The 26,016-nt window shown below is 53.8% G+C and overlaps 1 protein-coding gene across 1 annotated transcript in view; it reads left to right on the top strand.

Moving 5' to 3' along the window:
• Positions 1 to 26,016, top strand: part of Nrxn2 (neurexin 2) — a 116,924-nt gene that overhangs the window by 88,413 nt on the left and 2,495 nt on the right. Inside the window, 5 exon segments of the mRNA XM_005063924.4 lie at positions 1,517 to 1,698; positions 5,732 to 5,903; positions 9,798 to 9,887; positions 12,871 to 13,196; positions 15,132 to 15,210. Of these exon segments, the coding sequence (XP_005063981.1) occupies positions 1,517 to 1,698; positions 5,732 to 5,903; positions 9,798 to 9,887; positions 12,871 to 13,196; positions 15,132 to 15,210 (849 nt within the window).

The following is a 26,016-nucleotide window of genomic DNA, read 5'->3' as shown; positions in this document are numbered from 1 at the left end:
GGACAGCAGGGACTGATTCTTTGCCTGGCTGTAGTCTCCCTACTCTGACGCCAGCCTGCAGCTTCCCTTCCCAGTCCCCCAACCCTCTCCAAGGCACTCAGAAATCACTTCTCATATGGGGACCTCGAGTCCCTAGGATGGATCCCATCTCACCTGACTGCCTGGACTACAAGGGGGCTGCTAGGTGGGAGACCCCCAGGTCCCTGCTCTCCCCCAGACCACAGTTCTCCACCTGTATTCACCACCGTTCTGCTCCGGGCTTCCGTCCCTGGGTCCCCTTTGGGTCTTTCCTTCATCTTCACTGGCTAAGTCTTCCCTTGAACCCCTCTCCCCACCCCAAGAAGTGCCTTGAGAGGAGTCATTAGTAGCTAATGATTTAATCAAGCATTTTATGAATCTCATCTGCTCTGTTTGTGTCCTAAAGAATGCAAGATGAGTTTCTCCCTTTCCCTTCCTTCAGGTCCAAGAGTCTGGTCCTCCAGGCCTCCCAGATGAGGCTCCCTTCCCGGAAACTGGGTGACCAGCCCCCCCACTCCCACCTCCACCCCCAGGGAACTCAGTCAGCCGCAGGAGGGAACATGGCGACTAATGGGGTTTATTTTGGGGCTGAGATCGTTAGGGACCTCACACCCGCCCCCAGCAGCCGGATGGCGAAGAAGAGAGGGAGAAGAGAGAGGGTGGGGTGGGGGAGGGTTGGGAGAGGGAGCCTACATCTCGGGCTCCCACTCTCCGGCTTCTCTCACCTACATCCCTCTCTGTCCTTCTCTGTCCATCTGTCTCTCTGCCTCCTTCCTCCTCTGGCTGTCAACTCTCCCCATCCCCTCCCCCCTTTGCCTCCTCCTTTCTGGGCAGAATTCCAGGCCTCTGGGCTTTGGTGCCCAGGTACCCTTGCCTGAGGGTGGACAAACCAGGAAGACTCCCAGGGGACTGGGAGAGGACTAAGGGGCTGGCACTGGCCAAATGCCAGAGATGAGCCGTGAGTCACAGCTGCCCACAGCCCTGCTCATCTCCATGCCGTCACTTGAGGCTCCCTCTTGCCTCATTGCTGCTCGGCTCTGGTCCCAAAGAAGCACTTGGGAGAAGTCGAGCTGGTCAAAAGCAGGCCCCAGGTCCTTCCTGCACAGGGCAGTCCTCTTCCTCTTCTTTCCGAGGCAGGGTTTCTCTGTGTAGCTTTGTAGACCAAGCTGGCCTCCAACTCGAAGAGATCTGCCTGCCTCTGTCTCCCAAGTGCTGGGATTAAAAGCATGTGCCGCCAACACCCGGCGCACAGGGCATTCTTGATGTGTGGGTTTTTTGAAGTCTTTCTCTGGTCGCACTCTCTGTGTTACCTGTATGGCTGTAATTAAAGCTGGGATTCTTGATGAGGCCGCTACATCTGTCTGTATACATGTACATGCACAAGCTCTCACCTGGAATTATGGGTTGGTGGCTTCTGCGGGCTTCATAGTTGAAGCCTTGTGCCTTACCAATCGCAAGGATCCACTGACATTTCCTCTCCATTTCCTTCTCTCTGCAGCTGGGACCACCTACATCTTTGGGAAGGGGGGAGCGCTCATCACCTACACATGGCCCCCCAATGACCGGCCCAGCACGAGGATGGACCGCCTGGCCGTGGGCTTCAGCACCCACCAGCGGAGCGCTGTGCTAGTGCGAGTGGACAGCGCCTCTGGCCTCGGGGACTACCTGCAGCTGCACATTGTAAGGACCCAGGCCCAGCCCCCAACCCTGCCATCCTGACTCCAGATCTCCCTAGTCCTCACTGCTGTGGATGTCGTGTCACATCTGCCCCTGCGGGGAGCATTGCAGGCCCCATCTCCTCATTTCTTGAAGTTCTTTTGAGATTCATTCCCCTCCTGGTCACTCAAGAGTCACCCATTTGTTGTGCAGACCAACTGTGTCCTTCAGTCATCCAAGGTGTCTGTAAGCTCCCCAGGTCATTTTACTGTAGCCTCACGTTTAGGGTGTCTCTGGGGTGTCTCTGATCACTGTACCCTCACCAGCTCTGTCTTCTCCTTCACACCTCTTTGCCCAGCAGCAGCCATCTGTGCCTCTTTGTCTTGACTTTGAATCCCACCTCTGCCTTTACCGTACCTGTGACCTCTGTTTCCATGACATTTGCATTCCCAGCAGACTCTGCTCAAGTTTGGTCCTCACTGATCTCTTGGTTGAGCCTCACATCCCATGAGTCTACAGGTGGTTTATCCCTTTCCCTATCTTTTTGTTTTTGTTTTTACGAGACAGGGTTTCTCTGTATTGTTTTGGAGGCTATCGGTCCAGCCGGGCCTCGAACTCACAGAGATCCACCTGCCTCTGCCTCCCGAGTGCTGGGATTAAAGGCATGTGCCACCAACACCCGGCCCTTTCCCTTTCTTTGTATACCTCACACCCTTCCCTGTGATCTCCGGCCCTGTCCCACTCTCTTCCCTGTGACCTCTGGCCTGCCTTAATTTTTGACCTTGTCAGATTTCATTTCTAAGCTTAGCCTCTCCCCAACCCCTCCCAACTCCTTGGGGAGTCCCAGACTCTGACTTCCATCTCTGTACTAGGCTCCCTCTCCCCGCTTTCCTGTTTGCACCCCACATGCTGGCCCTGGCCGAGCCCTGGTCTTTGAGGGTAGAAAAGGCTCTCTCTGTGTGCCAGTTGGAAAGATCTGTGTGCGGAGCCCTGGGTTTTGAGGAGGGAAGAATTGGAAGGGAGAGAAAAACAAAAGAGGAGATTTGTGTAAGTTCTGACCTTCCTCATCTGAGTAAGGATGGAGCTCCTGGCCCCTCCCACACAGCCCGCTCTTCGGGTTGAGGTCTGCACCCCTCCCCCAACAAGGCTGAGTTGTAAAGGGAGAAGACCCCAGGGAAGGCACCGCAAGCAGAGCCTGGCTGGTGGCAGTGCTAGGGACCGGGAGCCTCCCTGGAGGCCAGGCTTGAGGATGCAGCCTGAAGTTCTGTGTGGCAGCTGTGGACAGAGATGGAGCACTATGGGCTGCAGGATAGTGGTGGGCGTGTGGCAGTTGTGACAGGAGAGATGGCTGTGAGTTGAGGTGACCCAGGGAGACCCTGGGCCAGTGGGCGCGGGCAGAATGGGGCTACGCATCTGTTTCTTCAGGGAGTGGAGTTGGCTGTGGTTTCACTGGCCTGTCTGTGTGGGGTGTCACCTTTGTCGGTGCGTTGGTATTTTGAGGCAGCCCCCTCTTCTCCACCCTGGGAGGTGTTGCCGCTCTGGAGTTGACGGTGTGAGTTTGAACCCAGCACTTTTCCTCCTTTTGCTCTGTGTCCATGCAAGTCACTGCAGCTCCCTGAGCCTCAGTTTCCCCGGCGTATGGCATGCCGAGAGGGCAGAGGCTTAATTAGATCACATGTGTGCTGTGCCCACTGCACTTTGGGAGCACTCAACATCCTGGTCACCTGACCAGCCACCTGGACGTCGAGTGCCCATCTGGTTAGGGGATGGTGCTTCCTCCCAGAGCAGGAAGGGCAGGAAGTCTGTGAGAGAAGATGTCCTTCTTCCTTCCCTCAAGCTTCTCCTGGTGTAAGGGTGAGGGAGGGAGTAGGCCTAGGTGCTGCAGAGGGTGGGGGAGGATGCAGAGAAGGGGTCCCAAGAGAGGCTGGCACTAAGGGGAGTCGGGTACCAGATGGGCCCAAAGCCCCTTGGGGGCAGCCCCCAACTCCCTCCTCCCCCAGTGACACATCAGCTCTCCCCACAGCGTCGTTAGCAGTTCTCAGAGAGTGGGGAGGCGGCAGCAAAATAAGAGAGAAGCAACTTGACGTTTCTAATAAAGCGTCGCTCCACTTTGCCAAATTAATTTTGACTCCCATAATTATTTGCTGTAGGAGCGGCCGCGTTCTCCCCACCGCCGCCTAATGAGGTAATTGGGGAATTAGGAATTAATGACTTTAACAGAAGTGACAACTGACTTCACATCGGGAGCAGCTCTGGGGAGCTGCCTCTCCCCCGGAGTGCACAGCTCCAAGCTTGGCTGCCTCCTAGGAAACCCAGGTGTCCTGCCTTCCAGCTCCCCTAGCCAGTCTTGGCCAGTCCAACTCCCAGCCTGCCAGCGCCCTTGACCATTGTCACTGCCTGGGTGGAGCCTCGTGAGGGGAAGAAACCCTCGGAGACATCCAAGGGGTTGATACTATTCTGGGTGGTATCATTACTAACAATAGTAACCGGGAGGCTTGGCTGTTCCCTTGCCTGTGTGGGGAGCAGATGATGATCGCGTCTCCCTGGGGATGTTGTCAGTCTGTGGGTGGTGCATGGGTAGGGCTTGCTAAGACTGTTAGGCAAGGCCGCCTCAGTTTCCTTGCTTTACCTCCCTGGAGGTGGATGACAGGGTGTGTGCACATGTGTGTGCATACAGGTGTATCTGGCTTGTTATGGATCTTGGGATGGGGGAACTGGACCCCACACGTGGGAATTTGATGGCCATGGGGACCATAGCTGCATACCCTGGTCTTGAACTGTGTCCTGCTCCTCAACCCACCCCTCACCTGTCAGATCCTCCCTCAGCCCATCCCCAGGCTTTCAGCTCACTTTAGATGCAGCTAACAGCCAAAGGGGTTTCTTACTCAGGCTGGACTGGGAGTCTTTCAGTGTGTTCATATACTAGACTGGGTCTACAAGAATGATCCAGGGGCCCAAAGGAGACTTGTGTCTTCCCTGTGTGGGAGGAGGGTCTGGCTGACTCTTGCTGTGTTCATGATGGCTGCTGGGAGGTATAGGGGAATAGAACAGAGGCTTAGCTTTGGGCTTAGTGGGCCTTCCACTGGCTTGGTGAAGGCAGGATAGATAGCCTTAGCATCTCTCATGATCCGCCCCTCAGCTGTGAGTGTCTTTCCAGACTAGTGGGAAGGGACAAGAGCACTGGGCACTAGCTTTGGAGGTGAGCTGGCCCCCCTCTTGTGAGCTGAGGCTGTGATGTCACTTAAGCCCAGCCTTAGTTTCTCCCAGGACAAAATGTGACACCGAGAACTTCCTCAGGGCTACACTGTGTGCGTTTGTGACCCAGCAAAACTCCTCCTGCCATTTCAGCAGCACGTGACCTCTTCAGGGTTCGCTGTGGGGCTGGTTCCTGAGGTTGCAGGCTCTTTGCTTCCTTTCTAAAGGCCCAGTCTTTACCTGTCTTCTGCAGGCTCCCTCAAGCCCCTAATCCCATCCCCAACCACAAGATCCTCCCTTACTAAAGCTGGCAGAGCTCTATGGCTCTTTCCTCTTCCCTTGCTCCTCACCCCCTTCCAGAGTCCAGGATACCCCTGCTTCCATAGCTGCAGAGGTCAAAGGTCAGGCTCAGGAAGCTGTATAGACCTGGGGATGGGACCAGGCTGGGGTCTGGGGGATCAGCCTGGCCTTTGAAGCTGGGTACCGTCCTGTGATTGCCTAGGTAGGCCTCCACCTCCTCGTCATCCCCATGTGGACTCCAGGGGCCTTTGCATAGCATAAATGCCCAGTAAACATTTCTGAATGTTCTAGTTGAACCTGAGGGCAAAAGACAGAGGTGATTAGTGAAAAGGGCTCCATGACTGGTTCTGCAGTCCTAGGTGGTAGTCTCCAACTGATAAGCCTCCAGGGAACTCTATTGCCTGTGTATGCTGGGGGGCAAACCTGCTCACTGCCTTGGGTAGCTGCGACCTTAGGAGGTGCTTTACAGAACCTGAAAGTCTGCTGAGAACCACAGCTAGAGCTTTTCAAGACTAGATATTTGCCTCCTCCTCATTGCTGACCTCCGTTTCCCCATCCCCAGGACCAGGGCACTGTTGGGGTGATTTTTAATGTGGGCACGGACGACATTACCATTGATGAGCCCAACGCCATTGTGAGTGACGGCAAATATCACGTGGTGCGATTTACTCGAAGTGGTGGCAATGCCACCCTACAGGTGGACAGCTGGCCAGTCAACGAACGGTACCCAGCAGGTAGGTGGCACAGGTGTCCTCGGAGGAGACAGAGCGGTGACAAGGTGGGACAGGGTGGGGTCTGGCAGCCTCAGATTGGAATGCTGTGGGGCATGGCTAAGGGGAGAGGTTTCTGGCTGTGGGGAAGGGCGTGGCTATGGGAAAGACTGGGTGGAACGTTGGTGGGGGCGTGGCTAAGAAAAAGTAGAGGAGAGCCAGTGATTTGCTGGAGGATATTACTTGGTGGATGAGGTTGCAAGGTCAGAATCCAGTTTGGGAATGCGCAGAGAAGACAAGGAGGCTAGAACTAGGGGGTGTCTGACACCATTGAAGAAAGGATGAAATTAGAAAGGAGGGGCAGAGTGGAAATGGTGAGACCCATGCGGAAGCCTAGACGAGATATTCACAAGTTAAATGAACACACCTTGGCAGGAGGCAGAGCTGTTCCTAAAAACAGAAGCAGCCAAAGACCCAAAGACAAGGACCCGTATTAGCCTCTGTAGATGCTGGGAGAGAGCTTAGAGACGCAGAGAAGCGGGATCCCAGTGTTTCAGACAGTAAGGGTCGTGGTGGAAGGGAGAGAGAAAAGACAGAGTTCAAAGGAGGGTCAGACAGCTTCACTAGCCATCACAGGCAACACACAAGGTTGCAGGGTCTGTGCTTGGCCTGGAAACCCGGAGATGGGGACACAGAGAGACTTAGTTCCTAGGGCTACAGCTGTGGTGGCCAAGGACAAAACAAGGTCTTAGGAACCCAGGGGAGGGAGGAGGATGAGGCCATGGGTGGGGGGATAGGAAGCACAGGAGGGAGCCTCAGGGTGAGAGGAAGCCAGAGGAGGAGTGATGGAGGGTTCTGGAAATAGTCACAGAGACATCTGCAGAGATGGAGGCAGCTCCAGGATTGATGCAGAGAGATGCAGAGATGCTGACACAGACTCAGCTAGAGAGAGAAGAGGTGGACAGAGCCCTGCCAGAGGCAGAGCAAGAGGGAGGGAGGTGGAGGCCCGCAGGGAGAAGGACAGGAACTCCGAGCTGTGGATGCCCGCTGCCTGTCACACGGGACCCCACTGAACAGCAGGATAACCACCTGTGACCTCCATTACTCCTAGCCAGAGTGACAGAACATGAACAGGACAAACCGTCAGGGCTCACTCATGCTGAATCACTGAAGCCAGTACAGACAGGCTCAGGACTCACAGTTGTGAAGGCTTGCGCCCAAATGGCTGTAGGCAACCCTTAAAATAAGAGTTCCCTACATCCTCCTAATAAACAGAGACTGACACAGCTATAGGTCAGCCTTACACACACATGACCCTAGACATTCAGAAGGTAAGATGGATCTACAAGAAAACGGTTCTGTAGAGGAATGCTAGTCTACCCCAGAGCCCTGAGCATATGTGGGGGTCAGACATAGGCACTCTCCTTCACAGGCCTGTCCGTGCTCTCTGTTCTAGCCGCAAGCAGAGTCCGACAGCCTAGGGCATCAGAGTTGACTCTGTTTCAGGGGAACAGGTACAGTCCTTTGTAATAGTGAAGATACTGGCATGTGCTGGTCAGGGCATGAAGAGTTCACCATACCCAGTCAGGCCTTATGTCCAAAGGGTCACCTCAGCAAGCCAGAGGCTAGGAGGGAGGCATGATGTCTTCTGTCCTCTGCCAGGACCCCTGGGTAGGTATAGGGAAAGACTTTTTGGCATCTCCTGCTTGCAAATCTAGGTGTCTTTTAATCTTTTTTGGGGGGTGGGAGCAGGCTCTCTCTAAATAACCCTGGTGGTCCTGGAACTCACTATGTAGATCAGACTGGCCTGGAACTCATAGAGTGCCTCCTGAGTATAAGGCTGTGCCTCTTGAGGGCCTGGTTGCTGCCTGTGCACACTGAGGGTAGCCGCTGAGCAATCCGTAGGCTACTACAGCAATGAGAGCGGCTGCACACCTATCACTCCTGTTGTTTGTTTGAGACAGGGTCTCACTCTGTAGCCCTGGCAGACCTAGAACTTGCTATGTAGACCAGGCTGGCCTTGAACTCACAGATACCCACTGTGTCTGCCTTTAGAGTGCTGGGATTAAAGGTGTGCACCACCATACCTGGCCTCCCACAGTTTGTGGGTTCTAACCCAGCGGAACCTGAGATTTAATCCTGGATCTCTACTGATAGATCACATGACCTGGGCCAAGTCATCTAGTCTCTTGGAATCTATAGGGAAGGCAAGGTCTCATTGCCCCAAAACTCTAAAGGGAGGCATCCTGCATATATACATGAGCATAAGCATAGATGGTCCAGAGAGCTATTCATAAGCAGGCATAGGTCTGCCTGGGTTTCTAGCTAAACAAGTGCAGTCATTTGGTTCAGGCAGGAGGAAAACCTCTACCCCAGCATGAGTGGTTTAAATAAATGGAGTGGCCATGTTTTCAAGGGAAATCATGTCCTGTCCACTTCGGTAGGTTCACAGAGAAATACTAAAAGGCATATTGACAAGCCCCTTCCACATGTATCCCTATGTAACACACACACACACACACACACACACACACACACACACACACACACACACACACTCCTTGCTTGTCTCAGGAGCTTGAGAGTGGAGAGAACAGGTGGGTATCCAGATGGGGAGCCAAGTCTGGAGAAGAAGGGTGGAGCTAAGCCGGGGGAAGGAGTCTGAAGGAGAAAGGCCTGCACATGAGGGAGAGAAATGGGGCCAAGGCTGGGTTCTAAGGGCAGAGGTGCAGAATGTGGCTCTGCACAGAGAGCCTGAGAATGCTGAGGTGAAACTGGGATGGAGAAGACAGCGAGGTAAAGACCAGGGCAGAGCAGAGAGCGGAGGAGGACCAAAGACACCTTGAGGAGATGGCGGCATGAGAGGGCTATGGAGAGAGGGGGTTTTGGTCTGGGTGAGGCTCAGTGGACACCAGCAGTGAGGTCCTGAATCTGTAGAGAAGGCAGAGTCTCATAGCCTCATGAGTACCTATCGATGGCATCCATGCACACATGAATCCAGGTGGGCCAACTTGCGAAGGTGTTGCTGAAGAGTCATGGGAGGAGCACAGAGGGTGGCCCAGGCCCTGGTCTCTGGGCAGGCGAATGAGAGTAGGAAGGAGTTAAGCACCCAGATCCCCTTCTCCCCATGGTCTTTCACCCCCTTGCCTGTGGGCATCTCCAGCCCTGCTCTGTAGCAGCAGCTGGGTATGCAGGGAGCCAGGACCAGGTGAGCAGGCAGAAGCAGCTTGCAGGGAGAAAAGCGAGGCGGTCTAGGGTGAGGGAACAGAGACAAGGCGGAAGAAGGGTGTGGCGGACCAGGGGTGTGGAGGGAGGTGGGAGCGGATGATGGGACAGCTGGGAGCGGAGTCCAGGAGATAATGGGAGCTGGCAATGACTTTGAGAAGTGGTTTAAAGCTCAGTGAAATGAGTGTGCTGGGCACCCCCTTAAATGCTGCATAAACCCTGCTTAACCCACCCCTCCCATTTCTAAACCACCCTCTAAACGCAGTAACCAGCTGGACCACCCCCTAACTTAAACCTGCTAAATGCCCCGCCCCCACCCCGCCACCCCTCTTTGGGATGGTGAAGGGAGTGGGCCTCAGCCTCAACAGCTTGACTAGATAAACCTGTTTAACCTCTGACCTTCCAGCTGCGGGGTGGGGGTGTTTTTGCTTTTCCTTTCCTTTCTACGCCTTTCCCTTTTCTTGAGTTTCCCTCTCCTTTGGGTTATCTCACCCCCAAGGGTGGGGCCAGCTCTGGATGGAGCCTCGGGAGGGGGCCCCTGGGAGAGGAGGGGCCCAGCATCCTCTTCCTGCCTCCCTCCTTTCTGTTGAATGTGGCTGCTTGCTGGGGTCTCCTGAGAACTGCATAACTACTTTCTAAAGCCTTCGGACTGCGCTGCCTGAGAAACCTACTGTCTTTCTAAACTTTTCCAAGGACACTTTGATAACGAGCGCCTGGCGATTGCTAGACAGAGAATCCCCTACCGGCTCGGTCGAGTAGTAGATGAGTGGCTGCTCGACAAAGGTAATTAACCAGAATTAATTAATTAACTAATTAACTAACTAACTAACCAACCAACCTTAAAACTCTACCTTAGAGGTGCAGAGCTCTCTCCCCAACCCCTGCGCTCCCTTGTCATGCCCACCCCAAGTGAGGGACAATTGTCTGGGCAGGATGCTCCCTTCCGCCCCCTGCACTCAGGCTGTTTCCGGGAGGTGGCTTGGGAAAGAGAAAACCTGGCATCTTCCTAGCCTGACCCTCGAAAGATGGAAGTGCCCTGGGCTTGTGCTGAGCTATGACATTGTCAGCAGGAGGGGAGCACAGGCTAGTTCACCTCAGGGATTTAGTAAAGGCCACAGGGCACCTGCAGGTAGGAAGGGTTTGGGGAGCAAAGAGGGCTGGGCCAGTGAAGGAGGCTCGGAAGGACGATCCCGAGGGAAAGGAAGAGCTGGAGCCTCGGTCGCACTGAATGACTCTAAGGCCTTGGTCTCAGGCCCCTTGTAAGTAGTGCAGGCTGAGGTGAGACTGCAGGAGACAGGGGTGTTCTCTCAGGGATTCTTAGATGCTTCTGCCTGCTGGTCTGCTGAGGAAGACAGGGCGTGTCCTTAAGAGCCATTATGTAGCAAGTGAGGTACTATGTGCTGGAGGGAAGGCGTTCTGTCACCAGGGGAAGTTGGGGGCACAGCCGTGTTATTCCCGTTGGAGGAGGGGCGAGCTCTGTACCTCTAAGGTTAAACTCTAGTGGGGAGCAGAAGTGCTAAACCCCCACTTAAACAGCTGATAACTGTGCTTTAAATGTCCATGGGACTTTCCCCAATAAAACCCCCAAATGTCACTTCCAGCCCCTGAACCCATGGGGCCTAAACACGCTGATAACCAGATGTGATAAACCACAACAGGACAAAAAAGTTAAAGGGACTCTAACAGACATCGCTAAAACCTGCAGCCCCCAGCCACACTGGGCAGCTCTCTCCAGCGGGGCGAACTTTAACCCTTTGAGGCATTCATGGCAGGTGGGGGCAGGGGCCACAGAGGCCATGGCTTCCTCTCCTTTACCCACCCTCCCCTCCTAGAACCAGAGAGGCCAAGGGAGGAGCCTGGGCTGAGGCTGGACAACTGTGACACCCCCACTCCCCACTCTCCAGGGGTAGTTGGGAGAGTTGTTAGAGGAGGAAGACGACTTGGTTTGGGGTCCGAAGAAGGGAAGAACTCCTTGGCCCTCCACTGGTGGCATCCACACCTTCTCTTTAAGCTTGTGTTTCCTCTGAGAAGAAGTGAAGGTACCTTTGGCGGGGCACTGTGAGCCTAGTTCCTCTCGGCTCAACCCGCTGCACCCGTACCATGGGAAGGATAAGGAACAGGCTAGTGCAGGTCAGGTCAGGTGTTCTTGGAGGGTATCGTATTGTCAGTTGCTGGGGTACAGTAGGGACTCAATAAATGTTTAGGGAATGGCTCCATCTTCTACTTTCACAGCGTGTTGGAGCAGCAGTTCCGGGGATGCCTTACAGTAAAGAGACCTATGGTCAAATGGATTTGGGGTGGAACCTGGTTCCTCCTTTTAGAAGTCCGCAAGTACATTGGTTTTGTAAAGGCTCTGATACGACTTTCCAGAAAGGAATCCGTCTAATGGAGAACTCACCTGACCCTTGGGACCTTTCCTTCTTGTGTTTTTCTTATAATTCTTATGCAGCAGCCCTCCAGCTTTGTGGGCAGGGCTCGGCTATATGTGTGGAAGCTTGGTTGTTGGAGGAGGCATCTTTACTTGAGCCCGAAGTAGGTGCTGGGGGAGGACAGTATGAGTAAGGGACCTGTGGAGACCCACTAGCGACACATCCGTGCCTGGACAGACGCTTGGGAGTCCCGGAGAGCCTATGTTTCTAGAGCGAGTGTGGGTCACATGTTGAACTGTCTCAGCCCAGGTTTGGGGGGCGGGGCTCATAGGTCTCTAACTCTAAACCAGATCTCTAACAGGCACTAACCTGAGGCTAACAAGGGCTAAGCCAGGTCTTAAATGAAAGCAGCTGAAGGTCCATGGGAGAGTGGGGCAAAATCGTACTCTATTTCCCCCTCCTCAATAACATCAAAACAAAAGCTAAATCTAAACTTAAAAATAATAAATATCTTTTCTAAAAAAAAACCAAAACAACAAACTCAGAGGGTTAAACTGACCCCCCAGGTCCGCTAAAACCAAAGCAAGCAGCCAAGCTCTCTGCAGGGGCCATTGCGAGGCATGTAACCCTGCCAAGTGCAGGGCCAGATTGGAGCTGGAGCAGTTACATTGGCTGTCAGCGAGCAAAGCAAGGTCCCTTTAACATTTTCCATATATGGGCTTGGATGCCCATACTGGGGGAAGGGCTGTGCTCACGAGGGCCTGCTCCCAGGGCAGTGGCTGGGCCTCAGCAGGGCAGGAGAAACTAAGAGCCTGGCCAGACATCATAGGGTGCTTATGGGTAGAGCCAGCCCGAGCAGACTCACACTGTCTGTCCCTGCCTTGCTGCTCCCTCTGCTCACACTCACCAACTCCATCTTGGCCTGGCAGGACTCCCTCCTGTCTCTGTCGCCACCGTCTACTGCTTCAGAGAACGCCATAGCTTGGGGCTGGACAGCGGGTGGGATGTTTGGGAGAGCGGAGAGAGAAGATGGGGATGGAACTACGGGATAAGGAAGAAGGGTCATCACCCCAGGGCGGGATCAGAAAGGGGGACAGGTGCAGCTGGAGAGGCATGTGCATGGTGGGAACAGGGGGTGACCAGGCTCCCTTTCCCAGCCCATGTGTGTCCTGGCAGCCCTCTTCTGTGGGGCCCCGCCTGGCTGGGCTAGGACTCTGGTTAACAAGGACTTTCCCTTGGCTGTCTTCCTCTTCCTCGTCCCTCCCCACCCACATGCTGGCTTCCTCCTGGCTTCCTCTCTCCTCCCCTCGCTCTCTCCACTATCCCATCCCTTCCTGGCCTACCTGGACTGCCTGCCTTTCCTCTGTCTGCCCCTCCTACCCCATCCCTCCCCTCAGGACGCCAGCTGACCATCTTCAACAGCCAGGCTGCCATCAAGATTGGGGGCCGGGATCAGGGCCGCCCCTTCCAGGGCCAGGTGTCCGGCCTCTACTACAATGGGCTCAAGGTACTGGCGCTGGCCGCCGAGAGCGACCCCAACGTGCGGACCGAAGGCCATCTACGCCTGGTAGGGGAGGGGCCATCCGTGCTGCTCAGTGCGGAGACCACTGCCACCACCCTGCTGGCTGACATGGCCACCACCATCATGGAGACCACCACCACCATGGCCACCACCACCACTCGCCGGGGCCGCTCCCCCACAATGAGGGACAGCACCACACAGGTGAGACCCCCTTCTGGGTCTTTGGAAGTGCAGTGGTTCTGGAGGCAGCTCTTTCTGACCTTGTTGTCATGGTGATGGTTTAGGGGAAGGAGGCCTTCACATGGTAATCAGGGATATTGATCATTGATATTGACCACTGTTCCTAGGGGGTCCAGAGTTGAGGGCCGTTGATTGGAGAAGTCCATACACCCTAGCCAGGAGAAAAGGAGTCTGGATGGAGACTGAGAGAATAGTGAAGAGGGTAACCATGCCAGAGCTTAGTGGGCCAACTAGAGTTTGGTGGTGGCATCTTGGGTCAAGATGACACACCAGAGTGGTGACGTACAGTCTACCAGGGTGGACAGCCCCTCTCCAGAGGCTGGCAGAGGCTAGAAGCAGCCCCTCCCTATGCTGACATCTCTGTTGGGTGAGAGGAAAAGACTGTAAGACCTTCTCCTTCACATATCTTTTGCACGTGACTTGGAGTGAGCACCAAGCACCTCACCTTGGTGGGCCTCTGCCTCCTCCTCTGAGTGTGTGTTCTGAATGGGGTTCAGATTCCCTGTGCTCTTTCTGCACACACAATCATCTGCCAGCTCAGGAGTTTGCTGGATCTGGCTGGAGCCTAGAGGGGCCACACCAGGGAAACAAAGCTCTGAGGAGCAGGCAGACTGACTTTCTGGGTATATGGGATGGCCCAGCAGCTAGGTTCCCTAGTTGTCAGTGATGCCTCTGCTGAGTACTGGTTATGGAGAGCTTGTACCTGTCACAGTGACCCAGCTGGGCCACCTCAGTCCACAGTGCTTCTGTCTCCCTTCCCCAAGTGTCACTGCCTTGGCTGTTGAGTCAGAAGGCCCAGAAGAATCTTGGGATATCCATGAGGACATGTCTCCCCCATTCCAGTTTTTCTTCTGTATCTTTCAGGACTGGGCTTGCTAGGCTCCAGGCTCTTCTTTCTTGTCATTCTGTCCTGCAGGGACCCTGGGGCTGGGCTGGGCTGGCTAGGAGACAGAGACAAGCCAGGGGCTTTCCTCTAGCGAGTGGGAAGCCCTAAGAGGAAGTCCTGGACTCACTTGGGCTGGCTACCTGCTTGCCCAGGTCCTCCAATCACATTTAATCTTAGTAGAAGAGGGTAGAGCAGCCGTGCAGGAAAGAGAGTGGATAGTCCAAGAGAGGTGCTGGGGTGGGCTGGAAAGAAAGGGCTGGAGGAGGGAAAAGGGAATAGGAGTCCCTGATTCTGTCCTTGTCAAAGGGCTGTTAGGTCTGAAGTAAAACCTAGGGAGCAGCAGGATGGGACTCTCTCACCCTGGCTCTCTCCTGATCTGTAGTCTCCCAAGCCTCCCTTCCTCCTTGCAGTTTGGGTCTCCCTCAGTGGCTCTTTCCTAAGCCCCCTGAGCTTCCCCTCCCCCTCAGGCTCACTCATCTCAGGGATCCTCTTTCTTTGCAATCAGGAGGAGAGAAAATGCTGACAAAGTCGACTCCTGTTGTCATGGCAACCATAGCCCTAATTATTGTGCAGAGACTGGTTCTCTCTGTGGAAGTGGGTTGGGGAAGATGAGAGGTGATGGGATAGGGAAGCTGGAGATGGGGAACCCTCCAGACCCCGCTCCCTGCTGTCTGTGGACCCTCCCTCTGTGTCTGAGCCTCTTCCATACACCCTGCTCCAGGCACCGGAGACCCCTGGCATGCACCTTGCAACCCAGGTGTGGTATCCTATCCGCTGGCTCCCCAGTGTCAAGGGCTCAACACATGTTGTCTGATCGTTGAGGGCCACAGGGACCACAGGGCTCTGTTTAGTGTCCCTTAGCATGGGAAATTGAGAGGCCAAGTCACTCAACAAATGACAGCACTGGGCTTGCCCTTGGACCTCTTTTCTGTGCTGTTCCACAGACTGGGTGGGATCTGCTCACCCACTGGAACCCTCTCTTTCCCTACTCCTCCTCTTGTCCCCCCCAGAACACAGATGACCTCCTGGTGGCCTCGGCTGAATGTCCAAGCGATGATGAGGACCTGGAGGAGTGTGAGCCTAGTACTGGTGAGTGCCTTTCCCCCCTCCCCTGCCCCGGGCCCCTGCGACGAAGCTGGGAGGGGGGCGACTGTCTGCCATCTGACCCCAGCCCAGGGTGCGCTGCAGGCTTTATTTAGCTCTCTCCTGCAGTCCCTTTGTAACTTAGAAGACCCCAGGTCCCTCACATGCCCTCTGACAAGGTGCCTTTTGGTTTCCCATCCTTGGAGATAGTGAAGTTGTTAGCTTGGGCTCCTAGGGGTGTAGAACCAAGAGGAACTGGGAGAAAAGAGGGAGATGTGGCTGTAGAAACACGAGGAACTGCAATTCCCATTGGTCCTGGAAGGGAGGTAGGGGAACTACATCTTCCATCAGCCCTTGGGTCCAGAACTACAACTCCCATCAGCCCCAAACACTGGCGCCCTCTTGGCTGCTCATAGAGGTCTCAGTTGGCGTTCCCTTGGCCTCCTGCTTAGCCTCAGGGACTTATCTGGTGTTCTTAAAGGGTCCCCAGGTTGTCAGGCCAAGGAGGGCAATTGCTACGTGGAACCTCTGTATTTGGCAGTGAGCTAAGTGGAGGTGCCCCTTTTAGGCCAGACATGCAGCCCCTGGGGAGATCCTAGCTTGAGAGTGGCTGTAGGAGAATAAGCTATGGGGAAGGACTTCCTGAGTGGCAGTGACAGGGACTCTGCTTAATGTTGCTGGCTGGAGTCAAGGCTTCAGCTACAGAAAGCAGCTGGGCAAGTTGGGGGGAGCTTTGCATGCTGGCTGAGAGCATGAGAGAGGGGCGGCCCAGTGGTTGTTGGGCTGCTCCTCTGAGCAGGTTGGCAGTGGCTGAACAGTGGGTGGTGGGCACTGGGGGCTGACAGCAGGACTGGAAAGAGGACTGGATGTGGCTGGTGGGAGCTCCCAATGGGGGAACACAGGCCTTGGCTACGCCTGGACAAACCCGTAGGAGGGAGGGGCTACCCACATTTCGTGCTTGGCTTCCCAGAGACTTCTCTGCCTTAACCTTGCCATGGTGGCGCCTGGGCTATGTTTCCGCAAGGCAGGGGCAGGTGCATGCAGGCATGTAGAAAGGCTGTGACTCCGACCTGGGGTCCGGAATCTGGAGGGCCTTCCAGCTCCAAAAGACACACTGAAGCTGAGGGCGGACTGCCACCCACTTAGAGTGCCGGTAGACAGGGTGGAATCATAGACAGTGGAGCCTTGGGGTCCTGGTTACAGACCAGGAGTGCAGACCCCCATACCCACAGGCTGATGCCCTTCCCTCTATCCCTCTCAGCCTCAGTAGTCCAGAGCTGAGTGGGGTTGTTCTGTGGTCCTGCACCAGGAGTACTCATGCAGGAAAGGCCTCTCCATCCACAGCTCAGGGCCTGCCCTTCTGGGAACAGATGCCCTCCTCTGCAGGAGGCCTCTCTGCCGGGAGCCCCTTCTTTATCTCGTTACACTGCAGACCCTCTGTTGCTTTGGGGAGGCTTTGGACATGAGGCAGAGTCTGCCTACAGCATCTCTCAGCACTGTCTAATCCATCAAAGTTATTGGCAGTGGCTGGGAATTCTTATAACCAGCTGTGCCATAAATGTCTGCAAGGAATAACCTGTGATATTCTGGGCTGGGTCTATGCCATGGGGAAGGGGGAAGCCTCGCCTCTCATTCCGGGACACAAACAGTGATGATAGATTTCTGTTTTCCCTCAACTCTGCAGAGCCACACCACACCACACAGATCTCTCTCCCTCCCTCCCTCCCTCTCTCTCCCTCCCTCCCTCCCTCCCTCCCTCCCTCCCTCCCTCCCTCCCTCCCTCCCTCCCTCCCTCTTCTCTCTCTCTCTCTCTCTCTCTCTCTCTCTCTCTCTCTCTCTCTCTCTCTCTCTCTCTCTCTCTCTCTCTCTCTCTCTCAGCTGTCCGGGGCCATACTGGGAGGAGGGTCTGGTGTCCCAGCCCAGAGTCTATCTAGAAACCTGGGCATGACCTACAGTGTGCTTTTTGGTATCCTGAGCCATTTCAGGCTTTGTTGGAATAAGAGGGTAAGGTGGACCTGAAGTGGATGGGTCAGCTGCCCCCAAGTTGGGGCTCTTAGAGATCACTGACCACTGCACCATTCTTCTGTAAAATAGAGCCACTATGTGAGGGGAAGACAATGGAGGAGAAGGAAGACTGGAGGCTGGGAGTAGGGAGGACCGGTATCTGACCCAGCTTTGAAAATAAGGCCTGGAGGCAGGGCAGAGTGGACCTTGGAGTGCCTAGGGCAGCTTGTCCACATCGTGCTTACTCATAGCTCAGAAATGCTTGCTGTCCTCGTCTCCCCATGGAAAGCCAGGCAGGGCTCAAGATGACTTCTGGGTGCCCAGGCTGTCCTGGACCATGTTTCCCTGCCCCTCTCATCCTGGCCTCTCTACTTAGAGCCCACTTCGGGGCCTCAGGGTAAGGAAGCTTTTTCTAGCAGATGCCTGGGCTAGTGACAAGCCGCCCAGAGCCTGGCCCTAGGGTGCCTACCTTCTGCACTTCCAGATCCTCATCCCTGGGTGGGCGTGTGGGCTCTGAGATCATCCCTGTTTGGACTATCCACCTCCCCATCCCTTTCCTTCACTGCAGCCCACCAGGCTCCGTCCTCCCTGCTTAGTAAGCCTGTCACCTAGCACATTACTTCTCTCAAGGCTGGGGACTCAGTCACACAGAGTATTGTTAAAAATTTCCCTAGTGGGAGTTCCTTTAAGGGACACACACCTACGGTTGGCAACGTGACACACCACCCTTGCTGGTCCAGCTGTCCTGGCCCACACATTATATTTCTAGCCTGGCCCCGGTAGGACTATGGACTTTGTACCCCTGAGACACAGGAAGAACACAAAGACATCCACAGAGGCATGCACCCATATGTACATGCATGTGCTCTGACCAGGGGCACACACATGCACACTCATGCATACACAATCACACATTGCCTGGGAGCTCACATATTGCTGCACGCACACACACACACATACACACCCATGCACGCGTGCACACATACACCCCTTGTAAAGTACATGCTGTTTACACCCAGATCAACAGAAGCATATAGATGCTTAGAACCAAAGGGTCATGTGTGCTCAGGTGCCATGAAACCCATGCACACCCCTGAGAAATCCAGAGAATCGCAAAGCTGCTCAGTGTGCACAGTCCCATGAAGTGTGCTGTGTACCAGAGCCACTGAGCATCTCATAAGCATGCTTAGAGCTCCCCGAACACCTAGAGATGCCTAGACTCACAGCTACTTACCTGCTCAGCCCCCAGAGAGTCACACCTGCACACACTCAGCTGCACACAGGCACCCACACTCAGCACCATGAGCCTTAAACCCACCCAGGTCCCTACACTCAGGGCTGTGTGGAAACAGGAGCTTATTAAACCCGCAGAGGCAGCTGTCACATGCTCAGTCTGTCGATGCACATAGACCTACTCTGAGCCTGAAGACCTCCTCATTCACCATATACTCTGGGCATGCACTGTGGGTTCAGATCTTTGTGTGTATGCTCACTTGTGTTCAGCTCACAAAGGCACATATATTTGAACTGAGCCATCTATGTAACATTTGCTCACATACTTACACAGACTACAGTCCCACATATACATTTAGACTTCCAGATGCTCATGCTTCCTAACCATAGACATAGCATTTGTGTTCAGGCATGAGCACAATTTGTTCACATTCATGGAAACATGCACATATATGTATCCACAGAAGTGCACCTCATGTCTGTGTGCACAGGTGTTAGATCTGTCCATGTGTACTCACTAAAATGCATATGTCTATCTGGAAGGAGGTACTCATGGACCCACATGTTTGTCCCTGTAGAAGGGGCCTCTATACACTGAGGTGTGAACATGTACTAAGACCAAAGGAGCATGGGGGCGTGTTGTCAGGGGGGCTGTGAGTGCTCAGATCCCAGAAGTCTATGCATATGTACACATTCACACTGCCCTCAAGAGAGGAGACCTTGGGAAGCACATAATACACACATAAACACACACACACACACACACACACACAGATCCCGAGAAGCATAAGTACATACACACACTCAGTTTCACAGATATATATGTGCGTATGCATTCTCCGCAGAGACACACATGCTGGTCCATACAGAATTATGTCCACATTCACTCAGACCCCCAAAGAGATGCCTGTGTGCACGTGCACGCGCGTGCATGCACACAACGCTTGGGACTAAAATGGCCCACACAAATGCTCACAGACATAGGTGTATCTTTGTGCTCAGTGGTACCCATGTAGTGGCACACAGATTATCTGCAGACCTGTAAGGCATGTGCACACTCAGACCCACCTCAGAACACTGTCTGCTGTGGGTTAATTCCCAGGGATACGCACACAGCCATTCAGACCCACAAGGGCACACCTGAATGCTCAGGGTCACCCAGTTTTGTAGAGACATCCGAGCATGTGCTTGGGGGCATGTGCCTAGGAGCATGGAAGCACAAGCCTTCCTATGCATACAGGTTCACCTGTGTCAGATGAACACCAGCGCCATGCATTTACTCTATACACAGTGCTCCTCAGTGTCACCCGCCCAGGAATGAGACCCTCAGAGGTATATGCTGGCTTTCTCCCACAGCTGCACGCATTTGGTGAGATGCACAGAAACGTGCCCGGAGTCCTAGGAGCTTGCAGTGACACTAGTTGCTATAATGGACACTCCACAACCTCTGTGGCTTAACAGAGACCTGTAGTGTCTTTCCTATGAGTTACAAACAACGCTTCAGAGTGGAGGGAGCTGTTCTAGTAATGACTCAGGGCCTGGTTCCTTCAATCTTGTGGCTGGGTTGTCTTTAACTCTAGACTTTTCAAGGTGCAGGAATGAGCAAGGGGTCCAAAGCCGGTTTCTATGGGCTGGGCCTGGGAGAGGCTTTTCCAGCCCACATTGCATTCCAAACCTGGAGCTCAATCTTGGAACCACAGCTGAGCTTCCGAGATGGCCAGGAGCCACCACCTTGTTGTATTGTATTTAGAAACACAGACAGATTTGGGGACCAGCTAGGAAATGTTTTGCTTAAGTCTGGCCTGTCTGGTCACCAAGGATCTATTTCCTTTTACCACTCCAAGGATGACAAAAGTCTTATGCCCCGAGAGGTTGTCCGTGGGGAATGGTGGCTTACTTGATCCACCCAGACCTGCCTCCTCTGGTCTCGAGGCTGTGAACTGAAATGATCATTCATCACACTTCTTCCAACACATCCCTAGAGTGGTTCTGCAGAGGTAGCTCCTACAACAAAAGCACATCCATAAACCAAAAGAGGTTGGGTATAGTGGCAAGTGCATATAATTCTAGCATGTGGGGAGTGAAGCAACAGGGTTGCAAGTTCAAAGTCAACCAGGAGTGTATAGCAAGACCCTGCTCACTCCCAGCTCCAGAAAGAGGTGAGGAGGTCTGGGCAGCACCCGTGGTGCCTGGGGTAGTACTCATGCACACAGCACACGTGTGAGCGCGGAGGAGGAGGAAATCCATGCTTTGCTAGGCCAGTAGCCTTTGCTCCTGCACTGGTAAGGACAGAGTCCAGGAAATCCTGCTTCTGCCTTCTGGGACGGCTTTAGGCTGCTGCTCTGATGGGCAGAATGTCCCCATCCTTATCCTCCATGGCCTTTAGAAGTGGGTTTTGGGAGAAATGCTCTCTTTGGCTGTGTGGAAGTGCAGACATCCCACACCAGCTCGTGCATCTCTGGTGGTTTCAAGGCTTAGTCACAGCAGCACACCACAGCCCTCCCGTAAGCTCTGGTCTCCACCCCCATGCCTTCTTTTGTTTCTCTGCTCCTGCCCTCGCCATAGTGCTGTGACTGTCTTGAGGGCCTTTAAATGGTAGGTGGGGAAACCACCTAAATCTGACCCTTGGGCAGAAAAAGACCCTCACTCAGCTGAGGTCTCTTCCTTCTGCCCCTGAGCCCCGTTCAATCTTACTTCTGTGTGGGGACTAGGAGCCATGGCTCTTCTGACCTCTGCAGGAATCCCTTGTCTGGGATGTCGTCTTCCCTTCCTCCCTGCCTACAAGAAAGCCAGTTCTTGTTTAAGTTTATGTTGTAACATGTTGCCAGAAGAGGAACATTCGAGCTGGCAGTCCTGTCCCTGTCTCCACACTTTCCCTAGCGCCTCAGCCTCAGCAGGTTGGCACAAGTGATGTTTCTACCAAATCTTTGCCACAGTGGTGTGTGAGTCTTCATCTTTCCTGCCTCCTATACTTTCCTTGGATTGTTACTGGAATGCCATAGTATTTTGTTACCATGACATCCATTTCAGGGGTGAAAGCCTGTATAAGCTAACATTTGTTTCTGTAACAGATAAGCCCTGAATCTTGGTGGTTATCGCAAGAGAACTTTCTCACTCAGGTGTACCCTCCCTGGGTTCTGCCCAGAAGGCCCACTAGGAATCCACATTCCCTCCATCTGTGGCACCTAGTGTGGAGGATGGAGCATGGGAGGCTGTTAGGAACAAAGAACTGGACAGGTTCTAACACTCAGCAATTGGGCCATGCTCAATTGCTAGGAATGCTGGGAAATGTAGTCTAGCAGTCAAGGTTCAGAAGGAATGTATTTATTTTATGGGGTAGTATACTACTTGTGATCAGAGCCATGGTGTTTTGCTTATGTATTCCGAGGGACACATCCACACAGCATGTACACAAAACCCATGCCTTAGGCTCTTAGGCAGCAGACATGAGAGACTCTGCTCACATCTGTTTACACTCACTGGCATACACGCAGGTATCTCAGATCCATGAAGGTGATGTGCCTAGGAGTTCACGTTCATGGATGTAGAAACGTGCACCTTCACAGGGGGTGTGCATCTGAGCGTGTGTGCTCACAGACATGTGCACATACCCTCCTCTTGAGTAGCTCACTTTCTCTGATCCTGAAGCCGCTCTGGCCTCCGCCCTTGCCATGCTGGTGTTGCAGGTGCGGAGGGATACCATCCTTCAGGCTACAGCCCACAGTGGCATACTTCTCTGCTCCAACAGGTGAGTGGGGATGGAATCTAGACAGTGTGCTGCTTGGTTAGCAGTGTATCCTGGGCCCTGAGTTGGGCTGTGTCTCCTCAGAGAATGATTTTTACCAATATTGTGGATGTGTAACTTGCCAAGTCATGAACCTATAGAACTGTGTCCATGTATAAGGACTGCCTTTTCTCCTAATCCACTGAAATGCTGGCCTTCTTGCCCCTCCCAGCTTGGATAGGGCCCTCAGCACTGGTAGATGTGGTCTCAGCCAACAGATGGCTTAGCCTGGGACACTCTGAACCTCAGATCCAGACTCATGTGGGGGTAGACATATCTTGACTGGATAGAAATTGGGGTTCATAGGTCAATTTTTTTTAGACAGGGTCCCACACTGTAGCCCTCAAACACATGGTGATCCTCCTGCCTTAGCCTTCCGATTAATGGAATTAACAGGTATGAGTCACTGCACAGAGCTTCATGTATAGATTTCTGATCAGGGCTTCTGTGCCTTAAAGGTTGAAAGGACTCAGCTTACTTTGAGTGCCCGGGGAGGGTTGAGAGGCAAAAGCTGCCTGGGAATGATGGGTGGTGTCCAATCAGAATGCGACTGTCTAGGAAGTGGGCTCAATGTGTATTGAAATCCCATTTCCTTGGATAAGAAGAGCAGAGGGTGAGAGGGCTGCCGCTCTGATAAGCAACTGCCAGAACTGAGGGAGGGGACAGAGACTGCCTGGTGTCCTTGTTAGAGTCTGATGGCTTCAGGGATCACAGTCTCCTGTTGGTCTCCCAGTGATTCAGAGCTGACCACAGGACCCCCAACATCGTGAGTCACCCTGAGTGTTCCCCTTGCTCGAAAGTCCAGTGGGAAGGCCTGCAGTGGGACTATTCCAGTGAGAAGCCTCTGAGGTGTCCTTCCTTGCTCGGGCCCTGGCTCCTCCCCAGGGTGAGTTTTCTAGATCCTTCCTGGACCAGAGAGAACCCCAGGGGAGCCCATACACTGATATGACTCTGGTGCCCTGGCCAGCTTTAATGAGGGTGATGTGGGAAAGCTGTGTGAGGTTTTCCGTGTCCTATCACTTTGGAAAAGGTTTGTGTGAGGGTGTCAGGCACACAGAGGAAGTAGTATGAGAGAAAGATGTTGCTATGCAGAGAGAGCACTGGTGGATCATGGGAGATATGGCCACAAACCATGGGTAGTGAAAGCTGGGAGAGCCCCAAGCTGGGGACTGCAAGGGAAAGGAGCCAGGGGAAGCCATGGGGCTTAGAGGTGGGAGAACTAGGAAACCCAAGTGTCCCAAGGACTAGTGAGTTGGGGTGAATGATTGTGGGGGTGCGGCCCTCACCCAGGGGAGGCGACAGGTTGGTAAAGAGCCCAGGTCTAGGGAAGAGTAATGACACCTCATGTGTCACCAGCAATGACCAGCCAGTTGAGGAGCATAAGACAGGTTAGGGGAAGGTTTGACTCTGGAGTTCCTGAGGGCCCTGGTAATTCAGTCTAAGATGGAAAAGACGGCCTGGAGAGGATGGAAACCAGGCGAGCAATGCCAGGCTTAGCTTTCAGTGATGCCTGCTGCCCAAGATGGCAGAGCAGGAGGCTGTGTGTGAAACTCAGCCTGTGAAAGGTGCTCCATGTTCTCCACATACCTGGCCCATCTCAGCGGGAATGCCAGGGGACTGTCATTCACTTCCCTCCAAGAGCAGAAGAACCTCAGCTCCGTGCCAGGCCTGCTGCTGGCTGCTAGTAAGATTGACAGATGGGACTCAGGCCTTTGGGCCTTTCCTGGCAGTGAGTCAAACTCAAGCCTCCAAGGCAGAGAAGGGAGACAGAGTCAGAGGCACAGGAGCAGAGGGCACCTACTGGAGTCTGCCTGGAAGATGAGGCACCCGCTGGATTCTGAGAGAGTGTGAGCTATCCATAGGGAGCCTGTTCTCAAGAGAAGGCAAAGGTTCGGGGACAGCAGGTGGTGTGGGTGAGCACAGAGGACCTGGATGAGCTTAGGATTCATGCAGGGAGGAGAACCTGCTATGGTTAGGCCAGTGATGTCACTACTTGAAGGGCCACCAGCTTTCCTGCCAGCTAATGTGGATACTGGGATGGAAGGCTGCACTTTTTCCCACACAGGCCGATGGGCCCACCAGGCCAGGCCTTGGTCACGATGGTTAGCATTTAGAGAAGAGCATGTCCCTAGCACAGGACTGACTTCTTCGCTGGCTCTCCAGCGACAGCCAGATGATTAAGGGTCATAAGCCAGGTTAGGGGAAGGTAGGACCCTGAGTTCCCCAAGCCACTAGTGACTCAGTCTAAGATGGAAAAGTGGAGGGCGGAGCTGACAGAGGGTAGGAGCCAGGCCAGTGGATGGGAATGAAGCATTGCTAGGCTGAACCTGGGCTTGAAGCTCATTACCCTAGTTTTACTTATTTTGGTTATTTCACATACCCTAGGCTGGCCAGAGCTTGCTATGTATCTGAAGATGACCTTGAACTCCTGGTCTTCCTGCTTCCATCTCCAGAGTGCTGGAGTCACAAGCATGTGCCACCATGCTTGGCAGTATTCTAATTTATAGACAAGGACTGAGGCACATCGGGGTGGGACTTGTCTGTAGTCACAAAGCAATTCAGTTGTCACACATGTCGCCTTCAGGCTGGGTTCTCAGGTGAGCAGCCTTGCCAGCCTCCTGGAGGCGTGGGGGTGATGGTCCAGGCTTTTTTTTTTTTTTTCTCCTTTTCTGGCTCCTGGGAGTCACAGAAGGGACTGGCTAATTCGTTCATCACCTTACTTGGAGGTTCTGCTCTCTCCAGGCCTCAGTGTCCCCATCCACTAGAAGCTGGGGTTGAGGGCTAGGATGTAAGTTAGTGGTAGAACCAGTGCTTTCCCTGGCATTCATGAGGTCCTGGCTTCCATCTGTGGAACTCGACAGTCCTGGTTGCACAAAACATTCACTACTCTTGGTTCAACATTTCATTATGGCTAAGCCTGTGGAGGGCTAGGAACTTTGTGGTATAAGGAGCCTGATGGGAAGTGCAGCCAAGAAGCTTGGCAAGCTTTCTGCTTCAGTGGCAAGGCCTTGCTGTGGCCTCTGTGAGATTGACGGGGCTGCTGGTGGGAAGGGCCAGCAGAGGTAACGAGGAGTGGAGCCAGCTGGAAGGCTGGGGTAGGCAGAGCAGAGCAATCTCTGGATGTGAGGCTTGGCCTGGTTGCTGGATCTGCTAGTGGAAGCCCTGGGATGGCTACCACAGGGGGTGGAGACTGTGGGTGTAGACACCAAGTAAAGCAAGTACTCAGTAGGGAGGGGGCACAGACTGAGCTAGAGGTAGGGCCAGTGAGGAAATCTTCATCTCCGTTCCTGAGAGGCCCCGAGGCGACCTCCAAAGCCAGAGTTTGAGCCCTCCTCCCAACCTGGAGCTTACCCAGCCTCTACCTACCAGAGGTCGGAAGCTTGCCCACTTTGGTTAGTGAAGAGGCTCAGGAGGTTGATGGGAGTTGTAGTTTATGCTCCCTGAAGGGCTGGCTAATGGGATCACATAGTTCCCGCCCATAGGGAGTTAATGGGAATTGCAGTTTCTGCCCAGGGTACAGAGTTTTCAGACTTAAAGGGAAGACGTAGCCATTCCCCACCACAAGGCCTTCCCCACTAGTTACCCTGGGCCCTATTTTAGCCAGCGTGTCCCTCCCAAATGGCTGTGTATGTATTTTCTTTTATTTTTTTGCTTTCTTCTTCTTTCCTTTGTTTTATTATTGTTTTAGCAATAATAAGAGGGCCAGAGGCAGTCATAACCTGACCAGGTTCTGGCGGTCCATGGGGGTTTGGGGAGGGGGTGGGGGGAAGTCAGTGGGGGTCAGAGGTGGA

Source organism: Mesocricetus auratus, unplaced genomic scaffold, assembly GCF_017639785.1.
Source record: "Mesocricetus auratus isolate SY011 unplaced genomic scaffold, BCM_Maur_2.0 Super-Scaffold_4256, whole genome shotgun sequence".
Taxonomy (NCBI): domain Eukaryota; kingdom Metazoa; phylum Chordata; class Mammalia; order Rodentia; family Cricetidae; genus Mesocricetus; species Mesocricetus auratus.
The sequence above is the reverse complement of the archived record's forward strand: the minus strand, read 5'-3'. Positions and strand labels throughout refer to the sequence as shown.